This window comes from Pinus tabuliformis, chromosome 7 (genome assembly GCF_031772625.1).
Source record: "Pinus tabuliformis cultivar Carrire ecotype Pingquan chromosome 7, CPIR1, whole genome shotgun sequence".
In the NCBI taxonomy this organism is placed as follows: Eukaryota; Viridiplantae; Streptophyta; class Pinopsida; order Pinales; family Pinaceae; genus Pinus; species Pinus tabuliformis.
In genome coordinates this window covers 284,708,753-284,736,533 of record NC_142293.1, presented here as the reverse complement: position 1 = coordinate 284,736,533, position 27,781 = coordinate 284,708,753, and the positions used below count along the sequence as shown (strand labels likewise).

Sequence of the window (27,781 nt, the reverse complement as noted above, 5' to 3'; positions counted from 1 at the left end):
GATAAAATTCTAATTTCTCCATATGAAATCCAATGAGAACAAAACCACTATCAAACAGCCTGAGTCATTTCATTGTAATGTTAAAAATATAAGTAAAATGATACTTTTACTTTTAGAATTTCACATTACCATTAATTGCCAGCATTGCTAGGGTTGAGATGTGTGAGGCAAATGAGAGGGGAGGCATGCTTTTAAAGGCTTGGAGGGGCTGTTTTTGGAGGGAAACAGCCACTAGTTTCCTCAAAATCGCTTTAAAAAGAACAAAATCACCTTCTGTGGGGTCTGTGGCTGGCCTGGCAATAAACCGGCCGGTTAGGCGTAGAAGCCCTAGCCCGCAAGGTTCAAAACTTGTTTTTCTACCAGTTGGATGGCTTGGCCTAATGAACCGGACGGTTTGACTGATTTATAGTTCAAACAGGCTGGTTTTGAATATTATGATCAGAACTGGACTGGTCATCAAACCTGTAGGCCCCCTTTACTGGAAACCAGTTGGAACTGGAATGGAACCAATAAACAAACCACACCAAAAAACCGGTCCCTTGTTTACAGATCATTGCTTAATTAGGAAACTGCATCATCTAATTGTGCATGCAAATACTAACTAAAGCAAAACCAAATATATAACTGAGCTGCTAAATATAAAAGGCATCTAAACTGAAACTAATCAAAGGATTTTGCATGCATACTTTTGGCATCTAATGACCCTATATCTCTCTCTCCATAAGTTTTCCCTTATGCTCATTACTGCTGTATGGAATTGCTGAAGGACTCTATGGAGATGCTGTACTGCTGTACAGTACTCTGCTGGAGGAGTTTTGCCTTGCTGCTGTACAGAATGGCACACTTGTCACACATGCCTTCTCTGTATGCACTGAGGGCTTCTCTACTTGCTGCTGCCATTAATGGTACTCTGTACTCTTTATGAAGTCATAAAATTCCAACATCATACTTACATAAGGTAGGATTGGATTATGAGCAATTTGAATTTTGAAACACTTTTACTCCAAAAACCTGGTAGAGAAATATAATAGAATACAAGATACAGTTTCAATTGTGAATTTATTCTAAACAACAAACTACAGTTTCTGAAGATACAAGGAAACTGACCCTTCTTGAGACAAGAACAACATATCCCACTAGTACCCACACTACTAAATTCTAACTACAAATATGATGCATGGTACTATGAGAATGATAAACGATCTGTCTTGACTCTTAATCATGGTAGCTGTGCTCTTTTCTTAAATTTTCTCCCCTTTCTAGGTTTTTCTTTTCTGCGACTATTCAAATTCATGAGAATGAAGTTCTTAAAAAAGACATTAATGCTCGACAGAATGGGCCTTTTTATGTGATATATGTAGATCTTATTGGCTATTCTTGATGAGTATTCAATCTATGTAGATAGATTTTATGTGAAGTAAGCATCGTTCTTTTTTATCTAATTCTTACTGTTTTTCAATCAGGGATCTTTTATAATTCGACTCAAAGGTCCAGATGGATGGTCATGGGAACCAGATCAGGCAAGATTTACTCCACTTATATTTCTGTATTCTTTCCTTTGGCCTGTGCTATGATTTAGTCATTCTTAAAATTTATGTAATCTATCCTTTTCATGCAACTTTTAAAGTATGCCTAAAATTCAGTAAGGGCCAAGGTTGAGGACACAGATCTAGAAGACTATGAAGACGACAATAATTTACTAGAATATCGAAGTAATTTTGTCCCAAAAGAAAAAGCTTTGTAAGAGAAATCTTATCTTATTATGTAAAAGTGTGTCATCGTGTTATGTAAATAAAGCCTTGTAAAAGGGTACCTTTTCAGCCTTAATGATGAGAGCCATTTTTAGTGCCTTGAACTTAATTTGAAATCAATTTCAAAGGGGAGGCGTACTTGGATTTTGTTTCGAATTAAACGTTAAAGGGGGCATTTAATTTGCTGGAGTCACATGTGGCTCATTAGTGGCCGGGGTTAAGGGCTTGAGCTTTTAGAGTTAAGGAGCTTTGTCACATGGCTTGTCAAGTGTGGTGAGTACTCATTGTGTCAACTCGACTTACCAACTTGGCAAGTTAAACTAAATGTTATGGTCTGAGGATGTCTTCTCTCTTGTGATGTCCTACCACAGGCTGGACACAGTAGTTCTGAGCATAAGAGGGTGTCAGCGCTTCCTCTGCATGACATTCCTATGGGCAGGAGCATATCACCAGATTCTCTACCTTTAGATGCTTTTAGGCTTTAAATGTTTGAGAGATTCTTTGTGAAGCTCTTGGCCACCTGCCTCTACCTACATTATCAGATGCATTATTAGTGATTTCATATTGATCAGTGATTCTGGCCCCTCCTTTGTTCTAGATGATGGTTAGAGGTTTCTTGGTCTTTTCATTGTGACATTGCTTGCTTCTTTTCTAATTGCGCCGAGAGGCGCTCTCCAGCCCAGTATGGTATAGATGTTGTAATGTAATGCTCTGTTTAACATTTTGACTCGGTCAAATTATGTAAAAATAAAACTAAATTAAAAGTAAAATAAAAGACATAAAATTAATAATTATAGTTATAATGAATAATTAATAATTAAACCAGCCTAGATCCATCTTAAATCCGAATTTACCAAGTGCCAAGAGGGATCAAATCTCTTGAGATGCAAACCTCTTTTAGAGTGCAAAGAGATTTGATCCTTCTCGTTGCTTTGGTAGATCCGGAGTTAAGATGGATCTAGGCTGGTTCTACTTTTGCTGTAGAGCAGTGATTGTTTTCTTGCATAATGTTGTACCTATCTTAATTCCTTTTTTGGGGTCCACCCCTTCATATGTACTATCTTTATTTGTATTTCCTTTTGTTTCTAGGAGCCTCCTTTGGCACTCTCACACTATGAATTGTACTTTCTAATTCTATTGATCTACTTTGGTCACTTGTGGATATTAATAGTATTTTTCTTCTTTCTTTTCTGTCCTTTACAGGAGTTTTTTTTTTGAAAAACTAAATGATTGAGGGTTCACCCTCACTTTTACATATTATTGTTGCATCGCTTTGGTTATTTTCTAGAGTGGAGATGCCATAAGCACTTCCCATTTGTTTGTTTATATTTGATTTACACTTGAGTTCCCTTTGAAAGTAAATTCTGGATGTACACTTGAGTCAAATTGACCTTGATCTGGATTCTGGTCATTAGTGGCCATTAATATAATTTCTTTATTCTATTTAAATAAAATCTGGTGTCTCATCTTTTAAATGCATTATTCGGTTTAAATTATGAAGGTTAACTGCAACATTAAATATAAACTCAGAGCTATTTAATTGATACAAATTTGTCTATGATTGGCACGGGAAGGTAGATTCTAAATTAAAGAGGATAGTTGCAGGTTCCTGTGTCAGTGGATCACAATGGTTGCAATGGCAATGAAGACATCAATTTTCGCTTCACTGGGTATAGCTTGGAAACCTCTATATCTATATTGGCAGTTAAATAACTTCTCAGACTGTTATTTATTTTTCTTGTCATCATCAATGTTATACTGCTATGGTCTCTGTAGGTTCACTATTTCTGGGAGAGTGTTGGGGGCTGTTGGAGCAGAAAGTTGTCCAGAGATAAATGGAGGTCCTGCCAATGTGAAGGTTGAACTCATTTCCACCAGCAATGACCTCATTAATGCTGTGTTTACTTCGCAGGGAGGCAGTTACATGTTTACAAATATTACTCCAGGTGCGGAATACTGTGCTTTAAATATCTCATGAATAATACGTTTTATAGAAACACTGTTTGTTATGTCACAGAATCTGATTTTGGAAGGGGCCCAATTTAGTCAAAACACTTATTAACACCAAATATATTTACTATGAATTTGTTGGTTTTATACGGTGGTAAATGCATATCTTCACTGAGGATTTTGATGTGAGAACACACCGGAGGAATAAGGAGAGAAATCCCTCTCACGAGATTGTCTCTAAGTTAGTGGCTATCTTTGTATTATTCAAAAATATGTATTTATAATACAAGTTTCTGACAAAAATATAATCCAAGGATAAGATTATCTGAAGATAAATATTCTCATATAGATAAAAGTTAAAACTAATCTTGAAGATAAACCTAGACCTGACTGTGGAGCTCATCTTCAACTCCTAAATTAAGCTTAGTTTCCTACACAATTTATTAGAAGTAATTTAAAAGAATAGACTACATCCCATATCTCATCATTTCCTCCCTGCTTTAGAGGAAATTATCCCCAGTTTCTGCTATTCCGTGTGGTACTTACCTTCCAACAAGGCATGTAATAGTCCATTGGCTTCATGTAGTTTGGTCTTGGTATGGAGTAGTGTGTCTTTTGATAGTGGGGTTAGAAAATATTCACAAAGTGTAGTTTGGCTTTTGCATGTTGGTTGACCACTAAGGGTGTATAAGAAATTGATTTATGAGGGCCATTGGAGCTACTAGTCAATTTAGCCAACTTCTCCAACATTCCCTCCTTAAGATTGATTTGGGTATACTGTTGATTTTGTAGCCTTGGAAGGTCTTCTACATTGGCTTGGTGTCTTAGCATCTAGAAGATATTTGATTGCCTTTTTAGGTGCTTGCATGGTGGAGTAAGTGATATTATGATTTGTTTCCTAAGGTTAACATAGGAAAAGTATAATAATTAATCTAATTAATTATTGTGGACTATTAAGCCAAAGTTCTAAGGATAAATCATAAAATTATTTAAGTGACTTGGATATATTCTCAACCTTTGATCTCAAGTGAGGCTTAGAATTTAATCCTAGCCATTAATCAATTAGGAGATTAGGGTTAGAGATTTTGGCTTAATGAAATTTTAAAATAAGCCTAAGGGAGAGGTGAAGACACAGTTGTGAAGGGAGCGATTCTTTCTAGAGTGAGAGGCTTGAATAGACTAAAGAGAAGTGAGAAGTGTAGCAGGGAATTTTGGGGGAAATTTAGGAAGGTCAAGTTCAGGAAAGAGGAAGGCTGAGTTGTGGAAGAGGATGACCAAATTGTGGAGGCCGAAATGTCTAGAGAAGTCGATTCCTCAATTGCATAGGGGTTGTATGAGGTGAGAAGAAAGGGGGTCGATTCACTGGTGAGACATGTCTAATTTTCTAGGGTTGAGTTTCTTCAAGAGGGTTGATTTTTAGGGGCCAATTTTCCCAATGGGGCCAAGTTTCCAGGTTCCCAACAATTGTATTTTTTTCTATGTTTTTTTATGGGTCTAAACCAAAATTTTCCAAAGATTAATAATATGATGGATGGAAGATTGCCTTGGGTACCAATTTGCTGTTGTAGTGTGATTGATCTCTCCATTTTATTTTTTGAGTTAATATACCGTTGTTTTTATGTCATCAACAATCTCAGAAATATTTGAGATAAATATTTTTTGGGTTTTTAATAAATTGTTGAAATAAAGTAAATCAGATATGATATAAGAGAATTTAACATGGTATCAGAGCTATAGAAACTCTGTGGGAGAGATCATATATCACAAAGGTTTTATGACAACAAAATTTTTATTTTGCAGCAAGGGTTTTGTGGCTAAAGTTGATATGGTAATATGGCATCATCAAGTCTGATGTATGAAGATAGGTTGGCAGGGGTTGTAAACTTCAGTCCATGGAAGAGCGAATCGCCCTTGTTTTAATAGCGAATGGTTTGTGGGAAATTACAAGCCAATAGATTCGAGTTCCTCAAGATGCTAGCCAAGCAATTGAACATAAGATAAAAGATATAAGAGCCAGGGGCATCATTTTAGATGGTGTGAAGGATCACATGATCCCCTAACAACGAAGAAGGATTTAGCCTATCAAATGTGGATGGCTTTGACAAAGCAATACCATCGTGACAACTAGAACAAAAAGAGTTTGCTAAGGGAGAAGTTGAATAACATCAAGATGAAGAAATCTGAGACCGTGGCTTCATACTTCACAAGAATTTAGCAGGTTCGTGATGAACTTTTAGTTGTTGGGGAAGAGGTGGACAAGATGGATCTTGTCAAAGTAGCATTGAAATGGTGTACCAGGTAGTGGGCTACATTTTTGACAGGTATCCTAGCTAGATATAAGCTTCCTAATTAGGCCAGATTGACGGATAATTTCACCCAAAAGGAGATTTGGGAGGAATCCATAATTGGTGGATAGTGCAAAGGTGGAGATGAGAACCTTGCTCTCGCTAGGAAAACAAAGAAGGGAAAGGGTAAAGTCAAGCAAAACCAGAGTGGAGGAGCATCTTCACAAGGGAAGAAAGACATGAGCAAAGTCAAGTGCTTTGCATGTCAAAAGTTAGGTCATTACGCCAGATAGTGTCCAAACAAGGAGAAAGGCAAGGGGAAAACAACAATAACTGTGTCTGCACAGATGGAAGAGTTGGTTGAAAAGTTCTAGGAGAAATTTGCTCTAGTATTCTGTCTTTTTGGCACCATTACAAGGGTGCGGTTTGTGGACGGTGGAGCCTCTTATCATACGACATGTTCTTATGATATCTTCATCAATATGACCAAGGAGAATAGAGATCTACATGTGGAGCTTGGTGACAATACTAGGAATGTAGTATAGGACATTAGCGACATATAGTTCTAGCTTGACTCCTGGAGTCTTATGGAGGTGAAGGAGGTGATGTATGTACCAAGGTTGCAAAAGAATTTACTCTCAGTTTTGGTCATGAAGTACAAAGGACTTGAGGTTAGTTTCACGAGAGATGAGGTAGCTGTTAGGCCAAAAGGGGCTAATCACAGCGTGAGGTGAGTTATAGGCAATAGGGAAAATAACCTATATCTATTGAGAGGACAACTAGTGAAAGCCCTAGTACATAGCAATATCAACCAAAGAGTTTTGGCATGGGAGAATGGGACATCTACACTATAGGGCTCTACCAATGTTACCAGAGATGATCACTAGTTTTCTAGAGTTCAGAATAGAGCATGATGGTGTGTGTAGGGGATGTGCACTTGGTAAGCAAGCCAAGGCAACATTTCCTAGCAGTGAGACTAGGTTGAGGGGTGTGTTGGTTTTGGTGCATTTTAACATGTGCAGTCCTATGTAAATGTAGTCTATCTTGGGGTGTAGTTATTTTGTGACATTCTGATGACTATTCCGGGAAGACATGATTTACTTCTTGAAGGACAAGGGTGAGGTCTTTTGTCGATTTCAAGAGTTCAAAACTCTTGTGGAGAACCAAATTGGGAGGAAGATCAAGGTCCTGAGATTAGGCAATTGGGACGAGTATACCTCCAACGAATTGAAGGATTTCTATAGGGAAGTAGGAATCAAGAAAGAGCTGATAGTGCCCTACAATTCTCAACATAATAGAGTGGTAGAGAGTAATAATAAGAGTATAGTTGGAGTAGCTAAGGCCATGATCAATGATTAAGATTTTCCTATGTTCTTATGGGTGGAGACATGTAATATAGATGTATACTTGCGACAGGGTAGTGGAGGACATGGCTCACGAGGAGAATTTTATAGGTGTGAAACCAGATGAATCATTTGCGCATCTTCAATAGTCTAGTGTATGTCCACATTCCTTCAAACAAGAGGACTAAACTGGAACCCTCATCATAGAGGGGCATTTTTATTGGATACAATGAGACTTGAAAGGCCTATAGGGTCTACATTCTAGGATAGAGGAAGATAATGGCCAGGAGGGATGTTAGATTTGAGGAGGGTAGGACCTTTATTAGGTTGCATGATATGGACCTAGTAGAGGTAGACTATCAGGAGTGAGAGACTTTGAAGGTTGAGCTGGGACTAGCAACATCAACAGTAGGGGCACAACCTTCAGATTAGGAGGAGTGAGATGTTCATTTGAGCTTTGTTAGGAGGAGGCCAAGATGGGTTGAGCAAAATGCTGAGGAGCTTGTGGAGGCACTTAGCAATGCCTTCAGGGAGAGTAGACTACCAACTAATTTTTCTAGTTATTTGACCCTGATAAGCAACATTAATGAGTTCAAGCCTTGTATACCTTTGAAGAGGCAACACACCAATAGGTTTGGAGAGAGACCATGGTGGAAGAGTATAGTTCCATCACAAGGAATGATGTGTGGGAGATAGTATTGAGGCTTGAAAGGAAGTCAATTATCGCTTCTCGATGGATTTTCAAGATCAAGCGTGCAATAGATGGCAATGTTGAGAAGTGTAAAGCAAAGTTTGTGGGGAGAGGGTTCTCCCAAAAGGAAGGAGTAGACTATGAGGAAACATCTACTCTTGTTGTCATACATGCATATATTAGGATAATCATTTCCATCGCTCAAGAGATGGAGTGGAGAATACATCGAATGGATGTAAATATTTCCTTCCTCAATCGTGTGATTGAGTAAGAGGTGTATATTGAGCAACCTCAGGGCTTTAAGGTGCATGAGAGAGAGTCCCATGTATGCAAATTGAAGAAAGCCTTATATGGACTTAAATAGACATCTCGTGCATGGTATTCTAGGATTGATGGTTACCTACTTGGATCAGGATTCACCAAGAGTGAGGCAGACTCAAACTTGTACTTTGTGCTTGCTGAGGGTGAGCCACTCATCTTGGTCCTCTATGTTGATGATCTCTTCTGGTCCTCTGTTGATGATCTCTTCTTGATGAGATTAGAGAAGTTTATTGGGATTTTCAAGGACCAGTATGGCCAAGGAGAATAGAGATCTACATGGGGAGCTTCGTGAAAACACCAGGTATGCAGTGGAGGCCATCGACAACACACAGTTCCAACTAGACTCAGGAAGTCTTATGGAGGTGATGTATGTACTTGGGTTGGAGAAGAATTTACTCTTAGTTTTGGCTATGGAGGACAAAGGACTTGAGGTCAGTTTCATAGGAGGTGCGGTAGCTGTCAGGTTGATAGGGTTTGATCCTAGCATGACGCGAGTCACAAGTAGCAGGGAGAATAATCTGTATTTGTTGAGAGGACAACCAGTGAAACCCCTAGTACATAACAGTGATAGCCACAGTGAGATTTGGCACAAGAGAATGGGACATCTACACTACGAAGTTGGAAGCCTTGAAAAATGGTCAAACTAAGAAGGAAATTATACCATGATCATCTTAGTGACATCTTGAAGTTTATTATTCCTCGAGTTGAAACATCACACCTATTGGGATGGTCTTACCAGACTACACTTATTCAATAAGCACAATAATATACAAAAACACATTAAGTCACTTATTGTATGGATCACAGATAAGATATTATTAATGTCCAACAAATGATCAAAAGTAGGTCAACAAATCTGCTTGGTATGTATGGGACGATACATAGCACGAGTGCAAGGGTCACTCCCATAAAAGCAAGAAGCGAAGCTAATCTATAAGATCTAAGCCTTGTTGTTGCAAAGCCAAAGTGAAATAATTAAGCATATGAACATTAAAAACCTTGTGGAGATTTCTTTTTTGTCTAATTTGAATTGAGTACAATGATGCTTGGTTTGAGGAACAACAATTAGCATGAGGTTTTATGATTATTTATTTCCATTAGAGCTTATGTTGAATAGTTCCTTAGATCAATAATGGAATTGTTTGGGATTGTGATATTCATACATAGTAACCCAAAAAGGGTTGATGTGATATTAAATAAGATTCCTTCTTGTAAATTTCCCAACGTGACCTCTGAGTTTTTATGAGTTTTAACAAATTTGTTCAATGAGGAATTTTGTCAAACACATTGTGTGCACACTACTATAGGTGTGATTTTGATCTATTTAACTAAGATAAGCTATCTTGCGTTAGTTTTTTGGCATCTTGATTGAAGAGCACTAGAAGGTTTTTGGTTGAACCTCTAGCCTCTTCTCTCATTGTGTAGTCTAGTCCCTTGTGAAGCTAACAATTTCTTTCAAGTGTGTAGAAAATTTTGTGTTTGAGCAAAGCTTGAGCGTGGGGTAAGTCTTCGGTTGGATGAACTCACTCTCAAGGCAAAAGGTGTAAGAACCCACATCAAATCAAGTTTTTCTCAAAGGCTGATCCAACGAATTGAAAGGGAGCCTCCTACCCTAGCTCTCTAACATATTTTATTCTCAAATCAAATTCTATTTGTTACAACTTATGCACTATCATTGATTGTATCTAGCTTTGAGGGCTTGTTGAAGGACTTAGTCCTTGCTTGCTCAAGGGAGGAATGCGAGTTCCCCTCTCATCTCTTGCAAGTTGTACTCTAGTTGTATATTCTCTTATTGTGACTTATATTCATCTCTTGATCTAATTCTCTTATGTTTTATGCTTGCACAGTCCTAATGGAGGCTTGAAGACGTGGTTTGAGGCATCATTTGAAGGGACTTGTAGGTAGAGGATTGAAGGACTAAAGAACTAATCATTTGAGCCTTTTCACCTACCAAAGCACATGCTCAAAACCACACTCTTAATCTCTTCCGTTGCACAAGGATACCTCTAGAAGTTTGAGAAGTTGAAACCCGAGCCATCAAGTTTGATCCCCTTGAGGAATGCGAGTTGCCTCTTTGAGGCACTCTTGAGTTGTAACTTTGCAATAAAATTGTAGTTTCTCATTCTTTGTATTTTGTATTCGATCTTGAGGAAGAGTAGTTTGCTCCCTTGAGCTTGTTGTAAACTCTCCTCAAGCCTCAAAGTCCCTCATTTCTCTATAAGAGGGCTTCTTGTCTAAATAATAAAAGTAAATCTTTGTCTTGAGGGAGCTTGGGGATTTCCCCTTGGCATCCCAATCTCCTCATTTAGTAGGAGGTAGCATTGGTGATTGGTTTCTTGCTTTGCACTTTCAAGTTCTCTTTTCACTCTTGCAAGTAGCCTAGATCCATTTCATTTCACTCATTTACTTGCTCAAGTTCCTCACTAATTCACACTTTTATTGGGCTAATTTAGCACTTGCAATTTGCGCTTTACATTGCTCATCTACTCATTGCAAATCTGATTTATTTGCAGCTGATCTAGTCCATTTAAATGCTGATAACAATGTTATTTCATTTTCTCATTTCATAGCTCTCATTTGTAGTTCTTTCTATTGACATGCAAAGTCACTTTACATGCTAATGTGGTTTCCATTTTGATATAATTTTCTGATTTTGTCATCTAGTTTCAACTAGTATTTTTCATCATAAGTTCATTTCATTTTCATGCAAGTATAGTGTAATCATTTGTGGATTGGTATCTTTATGAAGTTATTTTGAGCCATCTTGAAATACTACTTTTACTTGCAATCAAATTTGATCATTTACATCTCACTTACACTTGCAATTTTGCAATCCTTCTAAAATTTACCTCCAAGATACAAGTCTCGATTGATTAGACATTCTAGGAAATCTTCTTTGAAGATCCCAAGTCTAAGTTTGGAGAAAAGGGTAAAATGCATGATTATGCAGTTGGGGTATGGCTAAGTCATGCGTCAAAATGGTGGCATGCAGGTTGACTTGAGGGACTAGGTGGATCTTTGGTAATGAAGCTAAGCTACTCTACTTGAGGCCCCTTTCAACAATCTCTATCCATACAAGGGTGAAGGATTTGAGGAATAACACCTTAGATAAGCCTTTAATAGTATCAACCAAGAACACTTACCTCACACAAATCACCTCAAACAACTTTGGATTATCTTGCATGCAATTGTAATAATTTCTTTTAAGCTCTTTCTCAAATACATGCAAATTGGATTGTGAGCACTTACATTTATTTCATTTGCAAGTACTTCATTTACATTCTTGTATCTTGTTAGTTCATGCTCATGTGCTTATCTTGAATTTCCATTGGATGCTATATCATTTACATCATATGTGAGCATATTCATTTCCAAGTACAAGCCTTATTTTACTTGCAAGTTCCATTTTCATTTAAGTTGCTTATCTTTTCAAAGTTGTATCTAATATCTTGTAATTGTAGTCTTGATTTGATTTACTAACACTTGTCTTGCAACTTCTCATTTCATGGTGCTTGTGTATCTTGAAAGCATTTCCATTATTGCAAGTATTGTCATTTACCTTTGAGCATATTTCATATTATTTCTTGCAAGATTATATTTATTGGCATTGGTCTACTTACATCAATTTTCCTTGCAAGATATATTGTTGAATCATTTTGATCTATTTAGATGTTGATGCTAATTATATGCTCACAATTTATTTATACTTGCTTGTTTAATTCCTTGCTTCAAGTTATATTTCAAGTCTTTGAATGGTTGATGCTTTAATTGGTTAACTAATCATCTCCTAGAACTTGTTAGGTTTAGCAAGCTTTCCTTAGAGTCTACCCCCTTGGCTTCAACTAGGAGAGAGCCTAGACGAAGAGATTTGGGATTAAGCGACAACCCCTTCTTAGATCTTTGCCACCAAGGCCACACCTAGTGGGGTTGAAGATTTTCCCCACATTAACTTAGGTGAGTAAGCAAGGTAGCAACAATATGCTCAACCAACAACGTACATGAATGAATGTGGCTTAAATACAGAGGCAAACTTGGTCCCTCAACAACCAAATCTCGGCCCAATAGTTAGAAGATGACTCTGTTTATAAGAAATGGAAGAAACTCCTCCCTTTGAGTTGGAACTTAGACCCACACCAACTCAAGAATGCTTTGGTCCTCTCATTGAATGAACTCGACCTCATAATCCATAGAGTTGACCCTCGACTTAGTGACCGAGTATGGCTCGTCTTTAATGGCAGGTTTGACCACAAATTTGGCTTGGAACTTCCCCTGCAAGTTGGTGTATTGAAAATGCAAAATCAGAAGATAAACTCAATTGATAAAACCTCTTTTCCTCAATATCTCTTGCTAATCCTCTTCTACTTTGAATCCCAATGGTGAAATTTGAGTGATTCCTCTCTCAAGACCAACTAGGGTGTCTAGTTTCAACATCAAAGCTAGCAATGGCGGCTAGGGTTTCCAAAACCCTAAGCTCCTCTCTAAAAGATTTCTAAAAGCTCATTTTTTGCTTGTTTTCTCAAATTGCAAGTGATAGAATGAAGAGAGAGTCCTCACTTTTCTCTTTTTATAATTGAGTGGCCACTTTCGCTACCATTTTACCTTTTTAATTTTTTATTAAGTCACTTTAGGAGATATTCACTTCATAAAATGAAAGTGACTTTTCATTAGCCTAAGATATGTCCCCCTTTTACCCCCTAGGCAAATATAAACATTTCCTAGGCAAATCATGTTCCCTTATTAAAATTTTTCCTCGCCTTAGCCTATGGGAACTTATTATGCTATTGAAACCTATCTTCTTTCACCTAAGTGGTCGGGGACAATACATATTTGATAAGTTGTCTGACAACAACAGTGTTTGGAATAGGTTAAAATAGAAGGAAAATGTGTGAAGGACCACTCTTTATTAAGAGACTCCGGTAGGGTGGCCATCATTGACAATTATATGATTTGCTACTTTATTCAAGGCTCTAATGCATTTTGCATGAGGTAATTTGGTCGAGTGTAAGATTACCAATCAATGAGTGGACTGCTTTGCTTTTTGGCCAATCTCAATGTAATGAGTGTTGATGTCCAAATTGTATTGGATTCCAAAGTTTGTGGATGTCGAGTGCACACAATTATTTTCCCATAGCGATGCCAATTTAATAATGAAATTTTATGTGACGTCTATGAGACTACTTTGACAGTGAATGCTAAATATAAGCTCCTAGTCGTTATTGAGCATGTGGACATTAGAGAACTTGGTATCAGTATGTAAGATCTTTCAAGGCATGCCAATGTTTGATGCAGGAGGATGAGGCGATGAAGAAGTGGCATGTTTTTTGATTGTGGAGATCAATAAATCTCACCTACCTTGGTTATCAATTGGAATGCGGTGTTGACATTGAAGTGAATAGATGAAGATTGAGAACCACATAATGGTGATATAGAGGTAGGGTCATCCGAAGTAATTCTTTTCTTTAACACTTCAAAGACAAGGTGTTTTAAGGAGATAGTGTAATGAATATAAATCATAATAATAATATTAATAACGTTATAATATTATAATATTATATTAATAATAAAATAATAATAAAAGGTAAAGTTCCCACTAATGAACATACATGATTCTTCATAAAAATTCCCCTTACGATATATTATAATTAGGGCTATCCTCATTGTAATCATCTTATTTGTTTATCAATTATTAAATATATTATTATTTTTTATAGACATCATTGTCTTAATTGCATAAACACTTCTATTTTTATTACTCTATGTTGAATGGCGCTGTCATTGATGCCAATGTTGGTCTTTGAATGCTCTTAATATTTTTCTATGAATTGCATTGATTGGAAGCTCCAATGTTTTTGAGGCCCTAGAAGGATGAGAAGCTTCTACTGATGGTCGTGATGCCCCCTCATTTGATGAGAAAATTAAATGGTAAGAATCATGTGTTTGTTGGCAAGATCATTGCCATCGTGTTGTCCTCATTGTGTCGATTCCAACTGTAGGTGGCATGCTACATAGCTCCTCACGATTGAGGAGATATGCCTTGTCCAAGTTGGAACCCCATAATGTGGTCAAGGTGCCCCAAATGAGATGCCGAAGGCAACTCTTTGACTTGTGAAATCTTGGCATTAAATTTCATAAGATTTAATTATGATTATATCTTTAGTCTTTGTCCTTGTCGACTCTCAAAAAGGAGGTTTTTTGTTATTTGAAAATGTTTTGAAAAGGGGATGTTTATGTCGGCTTGATTTTGGGGACATTTTTAATATTAATTTGAAATATTTATGATCAATTCAACCCCATGGTTTAGGTGAAGTTAGCCCATCCCTAGCCCTAGCTGTGGGCTATAAATATTGGGCATGCTAGATCATTTGTATGATGTATTGGATAAAAAAAACTCTCTGAAATTATAAAGGCAATTGAAAAGGGAAAGGCTTTTTTGTTGTTTGTTATTCTATTCGGTTGTTCTGGCACAGAATTTATCAATGGTGGGTCATGAATGATGTTTGACTATTCAAGTGCATTAATTTTTGAATCAATCGTGGTTCTGGTCATGGATATAACAATTGATTTCGGTCGTAGTTTGAATGCAAAGTCTGACAACAAAATTTTGGAAATAGCAAGCCCTAAGCTATTGAAAAATCCATTAGGGCAACAACTTTAGGGTTTTCTTGAATTGATTTCTCTTATTATGACATTATCTTGTGAATTCTCTTATTATGACATTACCTTTTTGACTAAGACAAGAACTCTCCTCCATCCAACAAGTCAACCTCCTTGTAACCAAGTTGAACTGTTTGGCCTTTTACAAGACAACATAAATCTGCTCCAGTTAGAATCTTTGACCCTTACTGCAACTCTGTTCCTTTAATCCAACCAAGTACACATACAAAAGCATGAAGTCAACTATATCAAAATAGGGTTAGCGAGTTATCATAATGGGATCATTTAATACTTTTAGATATATAAAACCTAAAATCAACAAGAGATACAACTTTTGTATCTTGAGTAACTTAGCTAGGGTTTTGTCACAAACCTTAGATTCCATCATGGCGACTTAAACCCTTTATACATCAATAGTTAAAAGCAAGTTAACAATCATTACATCTAGGGATTCAATATTATGCCCTAGAATTTCATGTCAAACTCTACTAGGGTTTTGTCTCAAACCCTAGATTTCATTAATAAAAGGATATCAACAATCAGTACTAGCATTTCATATCTAGGGTTTCCTTATATCAATCTATAAACCCTAGATACATATATCAAATTCCAAAATTAGATATACAACAAATTTAATCAGGGGAGGAAATCATATGGTAGCACAAACATCTAGGATTTCATTCCTAGGACCTTACTTTAACTATTACAAGGGTTTTGCTCATAAACCCAAAGCCTTAATTCATCAAACCCTAAAAATCTAGGGTTTCATTATATGTTCTAAATATCAATAGAAAACCCTAAAAGACTAGGGTTTTACTATAATACAATAAAAATCCTAAACATCAAGATAATAGGATTTTAGTATGAGATCTAAATTTATTAACAAACCCTAAGTAGACTAAGGTTTCATTATTAGCATACCCTAAGCATCGAAACAATCAAATAACAAAAGATAATATGATAAGGGTAGATTCAATCTAAAGATTAATCACCCTAACAAGAATCTTTATGATTCAAAAGACCTAAACATGAGAAAGTTAGTGATATAAAACAAATTTCAAAATAACCATATCTTTTAATATGAAAAAGATCTTGCTACAAATCTTTATACATACCTTGAGATTCTTCCTTTACAAACCTTGTAGGATTTTAGTTGAAGGGTTCCTTTAGCACAAGTCCTTATAAGTCTTTCTTTGAAGGTTACTTATTTCTTCTTGCAAACTTAGTTTTGTGAAATAATCCCATCCTTATTTCTTTATATATTTGCAACAATCGTTGACAAGTACTATCAAGAGTATACAGACCTTATGTTCAGATTCAATTCTTACTATAGTTTCCAATTTCAGCTTAGACTAAAAACTCAAAAGCTAGGGTTTCTACATGAAATATGATAAAATTTCTATATGAACTATCTAGGGTTCTATAATCTGTAGATACATTGAAAACTTTCAAGTCCTAGAATCATATAAGCAATTTTAATAAATGAGTATGCTATACATACCTCAAGGTTACACACCTTTGATTTGAAACATTGATGTTCTATTGGACTTGTTGTTATTTCCTGCACACTGCACACACATTTGTTAGATAAAGAACAATAACAATACATACTTGATTTCTTCAAGCTGGTCCCTCAAATGTAGGATGCCTTTTTGCTTTAATTTTGTAGGCGAGGAGACTGTCAAACATTGAGGAGACTTCAAGATTGGATTACTGTCCAAACTTCATATATATATATATATATATATATATATACGCTCAGAATAGGGATCACAAAATTGTCTTCAATATGTTTATAGGACTGCCATTATTTGCCTCAGATGTCTCAGTTTCTCTGCCACTGTAACGACTGCAAATTTACTCCAAACAGGTGACTGTGATGAGTCAATCTTGTAAGTTCGGTCTTGGATCCTTTTCTATGTACAGGTTAATGGCTCCTTTGGATGATAGAGGCTTTAATTCAAGCCTTTCAAACATACTTATGCTCAAAACTTTGAGGGAGTCTTGGTTCCTCTTCTGCAATGCATCAAACATTCTTTGATTTGGATTATCAATAAACTATCTTTTTGCTTGCTATTAAGGTTTCGCAAGATGTTCTGAGTTATCCACAAAAGTATACTGACACATCGGATCTCTGAAGTGACCTAGAGAATTCAAGCCCCTTTAATAGTTATTTCCGACCTTAAAGATTTTTCCCAAAACCTTGCTTTCTTCATCTAGATTTTCGGCTTTGACAAGGCTATTAGTTTAGCCTTTCGGACTTCCGAAACCATTGTTTAAAAACCCTTCACTCTTCCTTGAACAACCCTACGACCTAGTCACTGTGGTAAGGGCTAATATAATGTGCCTAGAATTTGTTGTCCTCTTTCCTAGGAGCTCGTTCTTTAGAGATCTAATCTTTCTTCATTATTTTGAAGCCTATGTGACCTTCTTACTGCCCTTATGCCATCAAACCAAGCTCTGATGCCATGTTGAAAAATCCATTAGGGCAACAACTTTGGGGTTTTTTTGAATTGTTTTCTCTTATTATGACATTATCTTGTGATATTTAATTATTAGTTCTTCTTTCAAATTATCTTGTTCTTATCATCAAGACTAATGCCAATCAATGAATATCACAAACAAAAGAGGACACAAGATGTAGGCACTCAGCCAAGGCAAAACCCCTATGAAGGGGAAAACCTAGTCAAACTCTTCCACTATAGATTCAAATCAAGATGAGACAACCAAGACCTTTTTGACTAAGACAAAAACTCTCCTCCATCCACCAAGTCAACCTCCTTGTAACCAAGTTGAACTATTTGGCCTTTTACAAGACAACGTAAATCTACTCCAGTTACAATCTTCGACCCTTATTGCAACTTTGTTCCTTTGATCCTTCAATCTAACTTAGTCAACATTGCATAAGTGGCAAAGTAACAAAAATTAAGGCCAAAAATATTCTATCTTTCTCTGTTGATCGTGTCCTTCTATTCTTTTCTTTCAAACCTCCTTTTTCGCACTTCAAATTTCAGATTGACTTCATGTATTGAATCCTTTAAAAATAGGTCGAGTATATTTGCTATATTAGTGGTTGGAGTCTGTAATTTTGAAGCCGACTTGTTAAGTGAGGAGGTCGACTTGGTGGAGGATAGACAAGACACATAACGTAATTTTCTTTCTTGAATTTAAATAACCCAAGAAGGATCTAGAATATATTGACTTAGACTTTGACTCAATATACAAAATCCTAGAGCACTTAATGAGTGCTTTGATCTAATGACCATAGAACCAAGCATGAAACCCATGCTTTAATAAGTCAATTTCTTTTACAATAAAAAATTCTTTTTCTTTCTTTTGATAGATACATTTTTTTTTCTTTGCAAATACTAACTTCTATTAACTGTAAGGCAAAATATTTTTACATAGTGTCGAGGCTTGGAAGCACTCGACAGAACAGAACTGCCCCTTTACAGACATAAGCTGGGGAAACCAGTTACAAAGATCAAGAAACCAGATAACAAACATAAAGAGAGACATGTGTTTCCGAGAAGGAGAACTGAGCCAGCACAGAAACACAAAAACATTGCAACCCAACATATAATGTGTCACCAAATTCCCATCTGGGAGCCAAAAAACAGTAGGACAATTGCATTGAAACTTGACCACGATCCTGAAACAGAAGCCGAAACAAAAAGAGATAGTCCTAAGTGGCGCTACTTCTCCTTTGCCGGGTCATGGTTCTTCTTCTCAGCCAGATCTATATCAACAGTCTTCAGACCTTCATTGCCGCTCAAATTGCTGCCAGGGATTGCCATGGCATGGTTTGCCTCGCCATGAGTCCCGTCCTCAGCCGCAGGTCCTGTATCTTCAAGGGGAGGAAGATCTTTGAGAAAATCCTCCTGTTCAGGCTTCTCATTTTTCCAATTCTCCATGCTGTCTTTGTCCGAGGAATGCTCACTGCTTGGGGAAGGATCAGGGGCGATGCAGGCCAAAGGGGAGACTAGGTTTTCCTCTTCCGAGAGAATAATGGTGATGTGAGCAGTGACCACGGGCCTATGCAAATTACTTTGGAATTTAAAGTTCGTGGTTTGGAAAGCACTGTTCGGGATAGGTTTACGACCAGAACTTACATAAGGCCCAGCTTCATGGATGGGGGAGGGATTGAAGGGTTCCGGCGCAGTTTCCATGGCATGACCGATTGGAGGATGCAAGCGACTGTCACGACGCCCCCCTGAACGTTGCCTCTTGCCCGAGCGAACCATGATGGCAAACAGGGGGTAGGGCGCAAATGGATTATGGATAGGATAACCAACAGGACGGAGTCGATTGAGGCGAGAGGGATGCCCAACAGAGCTTGCAACCGACAATGCAATATAACAGAACTTACAGACGACCACAAAACTTGCAGACAACAACACAATGCATGAATCCAGAACAGGGGAGAAATTACCCTTGATAGAGTTGGCTTGGAGCTCGCGGCAGTGAACCATAATTAAACCATCACCAACAGCCTCCGCAGACCAGGTTCCATTACCACGCGACTGAGCACAAGGTATGGTGAAAGAACGATGGAGCGACATGATTATAACAGAAGGAATGTTGCGTCGATCAACGCAGAACATAAATGCAAATCCGCCAACCGATCCAACATTAATATCCTTTCCCTGCTCGCATGAGTTTACGTTCCGGGAGGCCACGCTGCTCTGCAGCTGGCAGTACCGGGCATTAATTCCTTGCATGGGGAACAGTAAGGTCGGTGATGCCACCGAGATCCAGGATTTTGATAGATACATTACATCATGACTCAAATACAATTATGAAGACCGACACTAGTTACATTCTTCAACATAAGGACCATTATGAATCTATCTTAAATAGTTGTTTTGGTTAGTTGATGTGCTGAAAACCACGTTCAAGGGATTCACCTTGACTTGTTCTACGATGTCCAAACTATAACAAAAACCTCCAGGCTTTGATTCATCAAGCGCCTGCGATTTGGAGACTCTCTGTCTATGTTTCAGAACCTATCACCATTTTAATCACGATCTTAAACCTCCAGATCACGAATGCATATATTATCCTCTCTTTCTACAAATAGGGGACAAAAGAAAACACCCCTACTGCTGGCTGAAAGATGTTGACTTAGATTCTACAATTTGCTCAAAATACGAACATCTGAAAGTGAGGGATGTAGAAGCAAGCCATTGCAATCATCGAAATTGGGAAGACAATCAAACTGTAAACTACATGATGTATTACGGTTCTCTTGCAGATTAATGGTGTAGTCATTCTCATGGAGTTTTACTCCTCTACTTGTGCCATTGGGATATTCGTATGCATTACCAAGGTTGTGAACAACTTAATATTAGCAGATGAACATTATATTCGTTTGGCACAAAGTGGCTCCCAAAATGGTTATACTATAACCCTTATGTGGATGGTGATTGGATTTTCATCGGTTAATGAGTGGCCACGTGTTGTGTTGTAATTTTGAAGGTTGGTTGGCATGGAACCATAAGTATCAATCCAATGTGCTTTGTTTTGACTGACTAGAGTTTTGAACTAATTGAAGTTGGGTTTTGGACCATGAGCCTCGTCCCTTTTTTGATGACTCGTTCATAGCAAAATTAAGTCGAAATATGACCTACTATGTCGCAATATTAAGAAGAGTTGGGAAAATAATGAATGATTGTTAGCCTAGGTCAAGGGTTCGATCTTGTAAGGTTTTATTTTTTGTGTTATGATTGTCATTTTGTAGAATAATTTGCAGAATCCGGTTGTCTGTCAAAAAGTGCTTGGAAATGCACAATCTGTTGAATAACTAATTTGTCACATGGTTATGATAGACATTTTTTTTAAATTTATGGGAGCAAATTATTCCAAACGACCTTGGAAGACGCTGAGAAATCAAGGCTTAGTGATAGACCTTGTTGAAGTTCACTTGCATATTGCCGATCTGAGCAACTAGGATTTGATCCTTTGAGAAGAAGCAAAGCAGAATTGCTAGGGTTTTCATGTATAAGTTTTGCACATGTTGCTATTGGTGTTATAATGATGTTGAGGACAAAGCTTAGTATTGCTGATTGAGGACTTGTATGGCTTCCATGTATTGATAAGCAGAAGATGATTGTATAGCTATCTAATATATGATTGAGTGTTTGTGCGAGAGTTTGCTCTCATTAGCATTTGATGAGAGCATATTGTTGCTGCTAGGGTTTATTTGTTGAATGTGTCATTGAGTAGCGTTGATGTGTTTGGAACGAACAAAGTTTGTTATAGTAGGTTAATCACTCCAAAAGGCTTGGAATACGTAGATCTCCATTGAAGATACAAGAATATATATTAAAATGTATGAATGAGAATGATCATTACAAATGAGAATGAGGGCCTGCTTATATACCCTAGGCAGGTGCCTCTTCATGGAAGGTCATGCCCCATTTAGACATACCTCTTCAGTGCTAATGACCAATTAACTAATCATTATTACAATTATCATCATTATTTATATTTATATTATTTATATATATTTTATTCATAACAATGTTGAGTAGAGTTAATCCTGGTAAGCTGAGTTGTTGAGACAGGCACAACGATTATATGACAAAGACAGATATGATCACAGATTGATGCAGTGACGGAGACACTGAAAATCTTATTCTCTTATCTTCTATTTTCAGGGTGGTAGGTGGTGCAAGGTAGAGAGTGGAGTCTCCTTTAGGTTGGAGCCTGAGAACACTTTACGACGGTAGGGTGGTGTTAGGATATTTCGACACATAGGAAATAGTTAAGTATAACTTGGTCTAGTGTAGAGTTAGGTAAAGTGTGTTTCTTTACTATGTACTTTTGTAACTTACAATCCGTCAGTCACGATATGTTCTAGACATGAAGCGATCCGACGGTTCATTTTCTCCTTGGTATTACCGACACTTTATCTGTGGCTTAACACCCGATTGGTCCATGATCTCTATTTAAAGAGCATGGAGGATCATTTGTAAGGTGACCGTTCATGAGAGAAGCTTATGTAAATTTTCTTTCTTTAATTAATAAATTGTCTGAAGTGGTTGCATTGGCTCAGGCCTTGGACTGTTTCCCTCTTTGAGAGTTTTAACCACGTCAATAATACTGGTGTATTGATCTGTGATTTGTTTGTGAGCGATGTCCCTTGGTGTTCTATTTGAGGAACTTACCTTGTAAATCCCTACATGGTATCGGAGCTATTTGAGGGCCGCATCCATTGGTGATCCAAATCCGAAGCCGGTACAACTACATCTAACTGTTGTTTCCTAGATCTACTGTTTTTCACTGCTTTCGGGCCGAGAGGACTGCTCTATTGTGTTAGGAGCATCTATTCCAGCGAGGAACCCCTTTTGTTTGACGTGAAAAGGTTTTTGGTAGACCTAGCTACGTCATTTTTAAGATTTGGATGTATACAATCTTTATTTGCAGTTTTAGTTAGTTATCTCTTTGTTTATTTCGGTTTATTTAATTGTCTGTTTTTTATTAGCGGATCTATACCTTTAATTTCTGCGTATGCTCTTTGCCCCACGACTCTGTGCGACCTGGGCAAATTAAAAACATAAAAGAATGATTTTTCTTATGCGTATGCTCTTTTCCACCGTGCCTTTGTGTGATCTCGGAAAATCAGAAACATTGAGTAAAATATTTCGTTTCCGGAGAAAGCTAACTTCAAGCCACAAGGTTTGGTTTTCTTTGCAAGTTCGTGTTGGGTTGTGTGGTTTTTTGTTTTCTAGGTGAAAAGGGTTTTTTCAAGTAAGCATGCATTCCAAAGCTTCAGTGACTAATCCCCCCTTCCTCTTTTCCAAAAATTACTAACCTTTTAAACTAGTTCACTTGGTCCAAAGTTATTTTATGAGAATAGAGGTCTTGGCTTCAAGTCTTTCTTTTTGTTGAGTTACTTTTTCAAAAGGTACATGTAACTTATATTTTAAAGTTACTTTATGTAAAAGTGTTCCCATCCATTATAAAAAGCGAGTCACTTATAATTCTAAAGTCTTTTTATCTTTTATTTAAGTTACAATTTAGTGGGTAGCTCATAAAGTACCATTGTAAAAGTGACTTTCACTTATTTATAAAAGTGGCTCACATATTTTTTTTTAAAAGTGAGCTAATTAGATTAAGTTTGGAAAGAGGGGGTTTTTTTTTTGGTTGTATTCTCTAGTTTCCTCCTAAATATAGCATTATCATTCACTTCCGCACATTCACATACTTCGTTGGCATCTTCAAAAACTTTTCTTAAAAAAGCAATAACTTCTTCATCTGGAAGCCGTTTTCAGAGCCGTTTTTTTAATCGGCCTAATTTTTCAAGATCTTTCCATTGGAACATTTAGTTTCAGCATCTATAGCTTCAGTTTTTGTTAAAATGGAAAGTCCATGCCAAGTTATTCTTGACAGCACCAACTACTTCTAATGGGTGTCCTACATGGAGGATTTACTTAGAAGTAAAGGTCTTTTATAGAATAGCCTTAGGCGAAGAGTCTAAACCTAAAGATGAAGATGAGACAGTTAGATGGGAAAATAAGCAAGATCAAGCACGTGGGTTGATGGAGATGTCTATTTCTCCAGACCTTAGATTCCATATCGCAGAACTTGATACCCCTGATGAAGCAATGAAACAGCTCAATAAACTTTTTGGAATTCAAAATGAAATTAGAGCCCATCAACTCGAAAATGAGTTGTTTACGTTAGAACCCAATAATTTTTCTTCCATTGAATTTTTTTTTGTCCAAGTTCAAGACCCTTAGACTTCTCTTGGAAGGTGTTAAGGTTAAGAAAGAAGATGGTATCCCTATCTATTCCATTCTTACTAAGTTATGACCGGTCTACTCTGTGTTTGTTTCCACCTTCCACTCTACTAGAGAAGCCTTTATTTATCAAGGACAAGCCTACAAGTCCGCCTGTTTTGATGCCTTTTGTGATATTTTAATAAGAAAACAAGAAAAAATATTACATCTTGGTCTTCTTAATCTTGGAAACTCTTATAAGAAAGCCTTAGCTTCCCAACAACAACAAAGTTCAAAGAATCCTAAGAATCAGCCTCCTAAAAAAAATGGTCCTAAACAAACCAAGGGTCCTAAGCACTTTCAGTGTCAAAATTAAAAATCAATTCAACAAAATGGTAAGGCAAATAAAAACAAAGGGAAGAAGACTGATAGATATTGCAACTTTTGTAATCGAGATGACCACTTAGAATCCAAATGCTTTAAGAAGATGGAAGCCTTGGAAGCAACAATGGAGAAACTAACATCCATTTGGAGCACTCTTCAACTTCAAATTCATCTTCAGGAATAATACTTTCTGCGTATGGTTGTCAAACATCTTGGTCCGGTTATGCACTAATTGTATCTTCTTCTTCTCATTCTCATGAGTGGCTCATTGATTTTGGAGCTTCTTATCACATGGCCAAAAACAAAGCCCCATTTTCTTCTTTAAATGATTGTAACACCAAAAATATATATGTTGGTGATGATAGATCTCTTAATGTTGTAGGCACTGGAACTATTCATCGACAATGGTCAATTTAATGATGTATTATGTGTTCCATCCTTATCCTGCAACCTTCTATCTGTATATCAGATAACTCATTCAGTTGAAGGTAAAATTGTTGAATTTTCACCTCACGATGTTGTAATTAAGGACCTAAGAGATCCTAGACAGATTTTAGCTACTAACATTGTTGATGATTCTACAAGGTTGTATAATCTTAACAACTTTGGGTCATCAACTTTTCCCTTGGTATTTGTTGCTCATAATGATGAAGTGAGCAATTTGGTCACTTAAACTATTGCTCCCTTCAAAATCTATGTAAAGAAAATATGGTGACCGGTCTTCCTGTGGTATCTTGCAGAGATGGTGTTTGTTACGGATGTGTACTCAAAAAACATCATCGGGATAGTTTTGGAAAACGTGCCTCTCGACACGCCTTAGCCCTTTTACAACTTGTGCATAGTGATTTATGTGGTCCACTTCCAGTGTTTCATTCTTTGGCTACAAGTATTTCTTAACTTTCATTGATGATTCTCCAGACGCACTTGAGTATACTTCTTAAAACTCAAGAGTGAAGTATTTAACATGTTCTTGGCCTTCAAGGCCATTGTTGAGAAACAATTTGGACATCAAATTCTTAAGCTAAGATTTGATAATGGCGGAGAATATGTTAACAACAAATTCATCAACTTTTGCACTAAGCATGGAATTCAAATGCAACCTACTGTTCCATATACTCCACAACAAAATGGTGTCGCTGAAAGGAAGAATCGCACCTTAAAGGAAATGGCTAATTGTATGCTTCAATCTAAGGGACTTAGTCTTAATTTTTGGGCAGAAGCAATTAACTGTGCAAATTACATAGTAAATCGCACTCCTACTAAGGTTTTAAAGAATATCACTCCAGAAGAAGCATGGAGCTCAATTAAACCAGATGTAAGTCACTTTCGTGTTTTTGGAAGTGAAGCATTGGCCCATATTCCCGATGAGAAACATAAAGCCTTAGAACCTAAGAGTGAAAAATGTATTTTTGTTGGATATTTTGAAGATGGCAAAGGATATATAGACTTCTTTCATCTAAGTCCAAAAATGTTATCATTGGAAGAGATGTAAAGTTTGCTGAAAATATATCGGCCTACGAGCCTAGTTCGGCGGATGTGCCACCTCTCTCTATCCCTTCTACTACTGAAAATATTTCTTCTTCAGATGATGACATCGAGGATGACAATCCTCCCCAACCTTCTCAGGATCCTCCTTTAGTTCCTCAACTTCCAAAATGGGTCCGTGCTACTCGAGATGCAGTAGGTTCTCTTGCAGGTGATCCTACTGATTAGCGACGTACATGTTGTCAGTTCAATAGAGCCTCTTCTTTACTGGCTCAAGCTTCAACAAGTTATGATCTTGACACCTTTGTAGAAGCTTCAGGCCATCTAGATTGGGATGCAACTATGAATGAAGAATATCGTTCATTATTGGCAAATGATACATGGGATCTTGTTCCTCTTCCAAAGGGAAGAAAACTTGTTAGATGTAAATGGGTTTACAGAACCAAGTTTGGACCAGATGGAAAAATTGATAAATAGAAAGCTCGTTTTGTTGCTAAGGACTTTTCACAAGTTGAAAGCATTGACTATAATGAAACCTTCTCCCCTGTTGCCAAAATGAACTCTATTCACCTTGGTCTTTCCCTTGCTTCCTCTTTCATATGGGAAGTCCATCAGATGGATGTTAAATCTGCCTTCTTGCATGAGGACTTGCATGAAGAAATATATATGGAACAACCACCCGACTTTATACAAACAGACTCCAGCCTTGTATGTTGGCTTAAGAAATCCCTTTATGGTCTCAAGCAATCCCCTCAGGCTTTGAATGCCAAAATGGATAGCTTTCTTTTAGATACCGACTTTTCTATGTGTCATTCTGACAATACTGTCTACAGCAAGAAAGTGGGTAAGTCTCTTATCATTCTTGTTCTTTATGTTGATGATCTTATCCTTAGTGGTAGTGATCCCAACCTTATAAACCATGTGAAGTCTAGCCTTAAATAGTAGTTTGAAATGACAGACTTAGGACACTTGCATTATTTTCTTGGTCTTCAAGTCTTGCAATCCAAGGAAGGTATTTCCCTTTCCCAGTCCAAGTATGCTGGTGATTTTCTACGCCACTTTCACATGGAAGACTGTATGCCAACCCCTTCTCCCTTTCAGTTTGGAGCCAAACTTTCAGTCACTTGTACTTCCCCTGAAGTTGATGCTACCTTATACCGTCAACTTGTAGGAAAACTTTTATATCTGATCATACTCGTCCTGACCTTTCCTTTGCTGTTGGCCTTATTGCTCGGTTTATGTAAAACCCATGCGAAAGTCATTGGAAAGCAGTGAAAAGAATACTTCATTATGTTCGAGGTATAGTTCAGTTTGGGATTCAGTACAATGTAGAAGCATCTTCTCTATTGGTTGGTTTCACTGATTCCGATTGGGCTGGTGACCCTGATGATCAGAGGTCTACTGCAGGTTATGTCTTCTCTCTTCGTTGTGGACCTATTACATGGGCTTGCAAGAAACAAAGTGCCATTTCTCTTTCTTCAACAGAAGCAGAGTATGTGGCACCATAGGAGCTAGTAAGGAAGCCATGTGGCTTCGTTAGATCCTGTCAGAGTTTGGCTTTCAGCAGCAACATCCAACTACACTCTGGTGTGATAATCAAAGTGCCATTCAACTATGCAAAGATCCAGTCCAACATCAGCGTAACAAACACATTGAACTACACATGCACTTCATCAGAAAGCTCATTCATGACCATGTTCTTGAAGTGCAATATTGTTCAATCGATGATCAAGTTGCAGACATCTTTACAAAGGCTCTCACAGAGGCGAAGCTTACTAAAATTTGATTTATGGTTGGAGTTCAGGAAGTTGTCACTAAGGGGGGATAGGCTCTAATGCTTCCTTCCTTCTCCTATTGTGTCATATTTGTACATCCTTCAATCCTATCCCAAGCTGTTCTTAAGGGGGGATGTTAGGATATTCTGACACATAGGAAATAGTTAAGTATAACTTGGTCTAGTGCAGAGTTAGGTAAAGTGTGTTTCTTTACTATGTACTTTTGTAACTTACAATCCGATGGTCACTATATGTTTTAGACATGAAGTGATCCGATGGTTCATTCTCTCCTCAGTATTACCGACACTTGATCCGTGGCTTAACACCCGATTGGTCCATGATCTCTATTTAAAGAGCATGGAGGGACACTTGTAAGGTGACCGTTCATGAGAGAAGCTTATGTAAATTTTCTTTCTTTT

At 37.3% G+C, this 27,781-nt stretch overlaps 1 protein-coding gene across 1 annotated transcript in view; it reads left to right on the top strand.

Moving 5' to 3' along the window:
- The window catches only part of LOC149246976 (Carbohydrate-binding-like fold), a 312,430-nt gene that overhangs the window by 36,594 nt on the left and 248,055 nt on the right, over positions 1-27,781 (top strand). Inside the window, exons 4-6 of the mRNA XM_089458086.1 lie at positions 1,464-1,520; positions 3,357-3,421; positions 3,528-3,697. Of these exons, the coding sequence (XP_089314212.1) occupies positions 1,464-1,520; positions 3,357-3,421; positions 3,528-3,697 (292 nt within the window). The remainder of the gene's footprint in view (positions 1-1,463; positions 1,521-3,356; positions 3,422-3,527; positions 3,698-27,781) is intronic.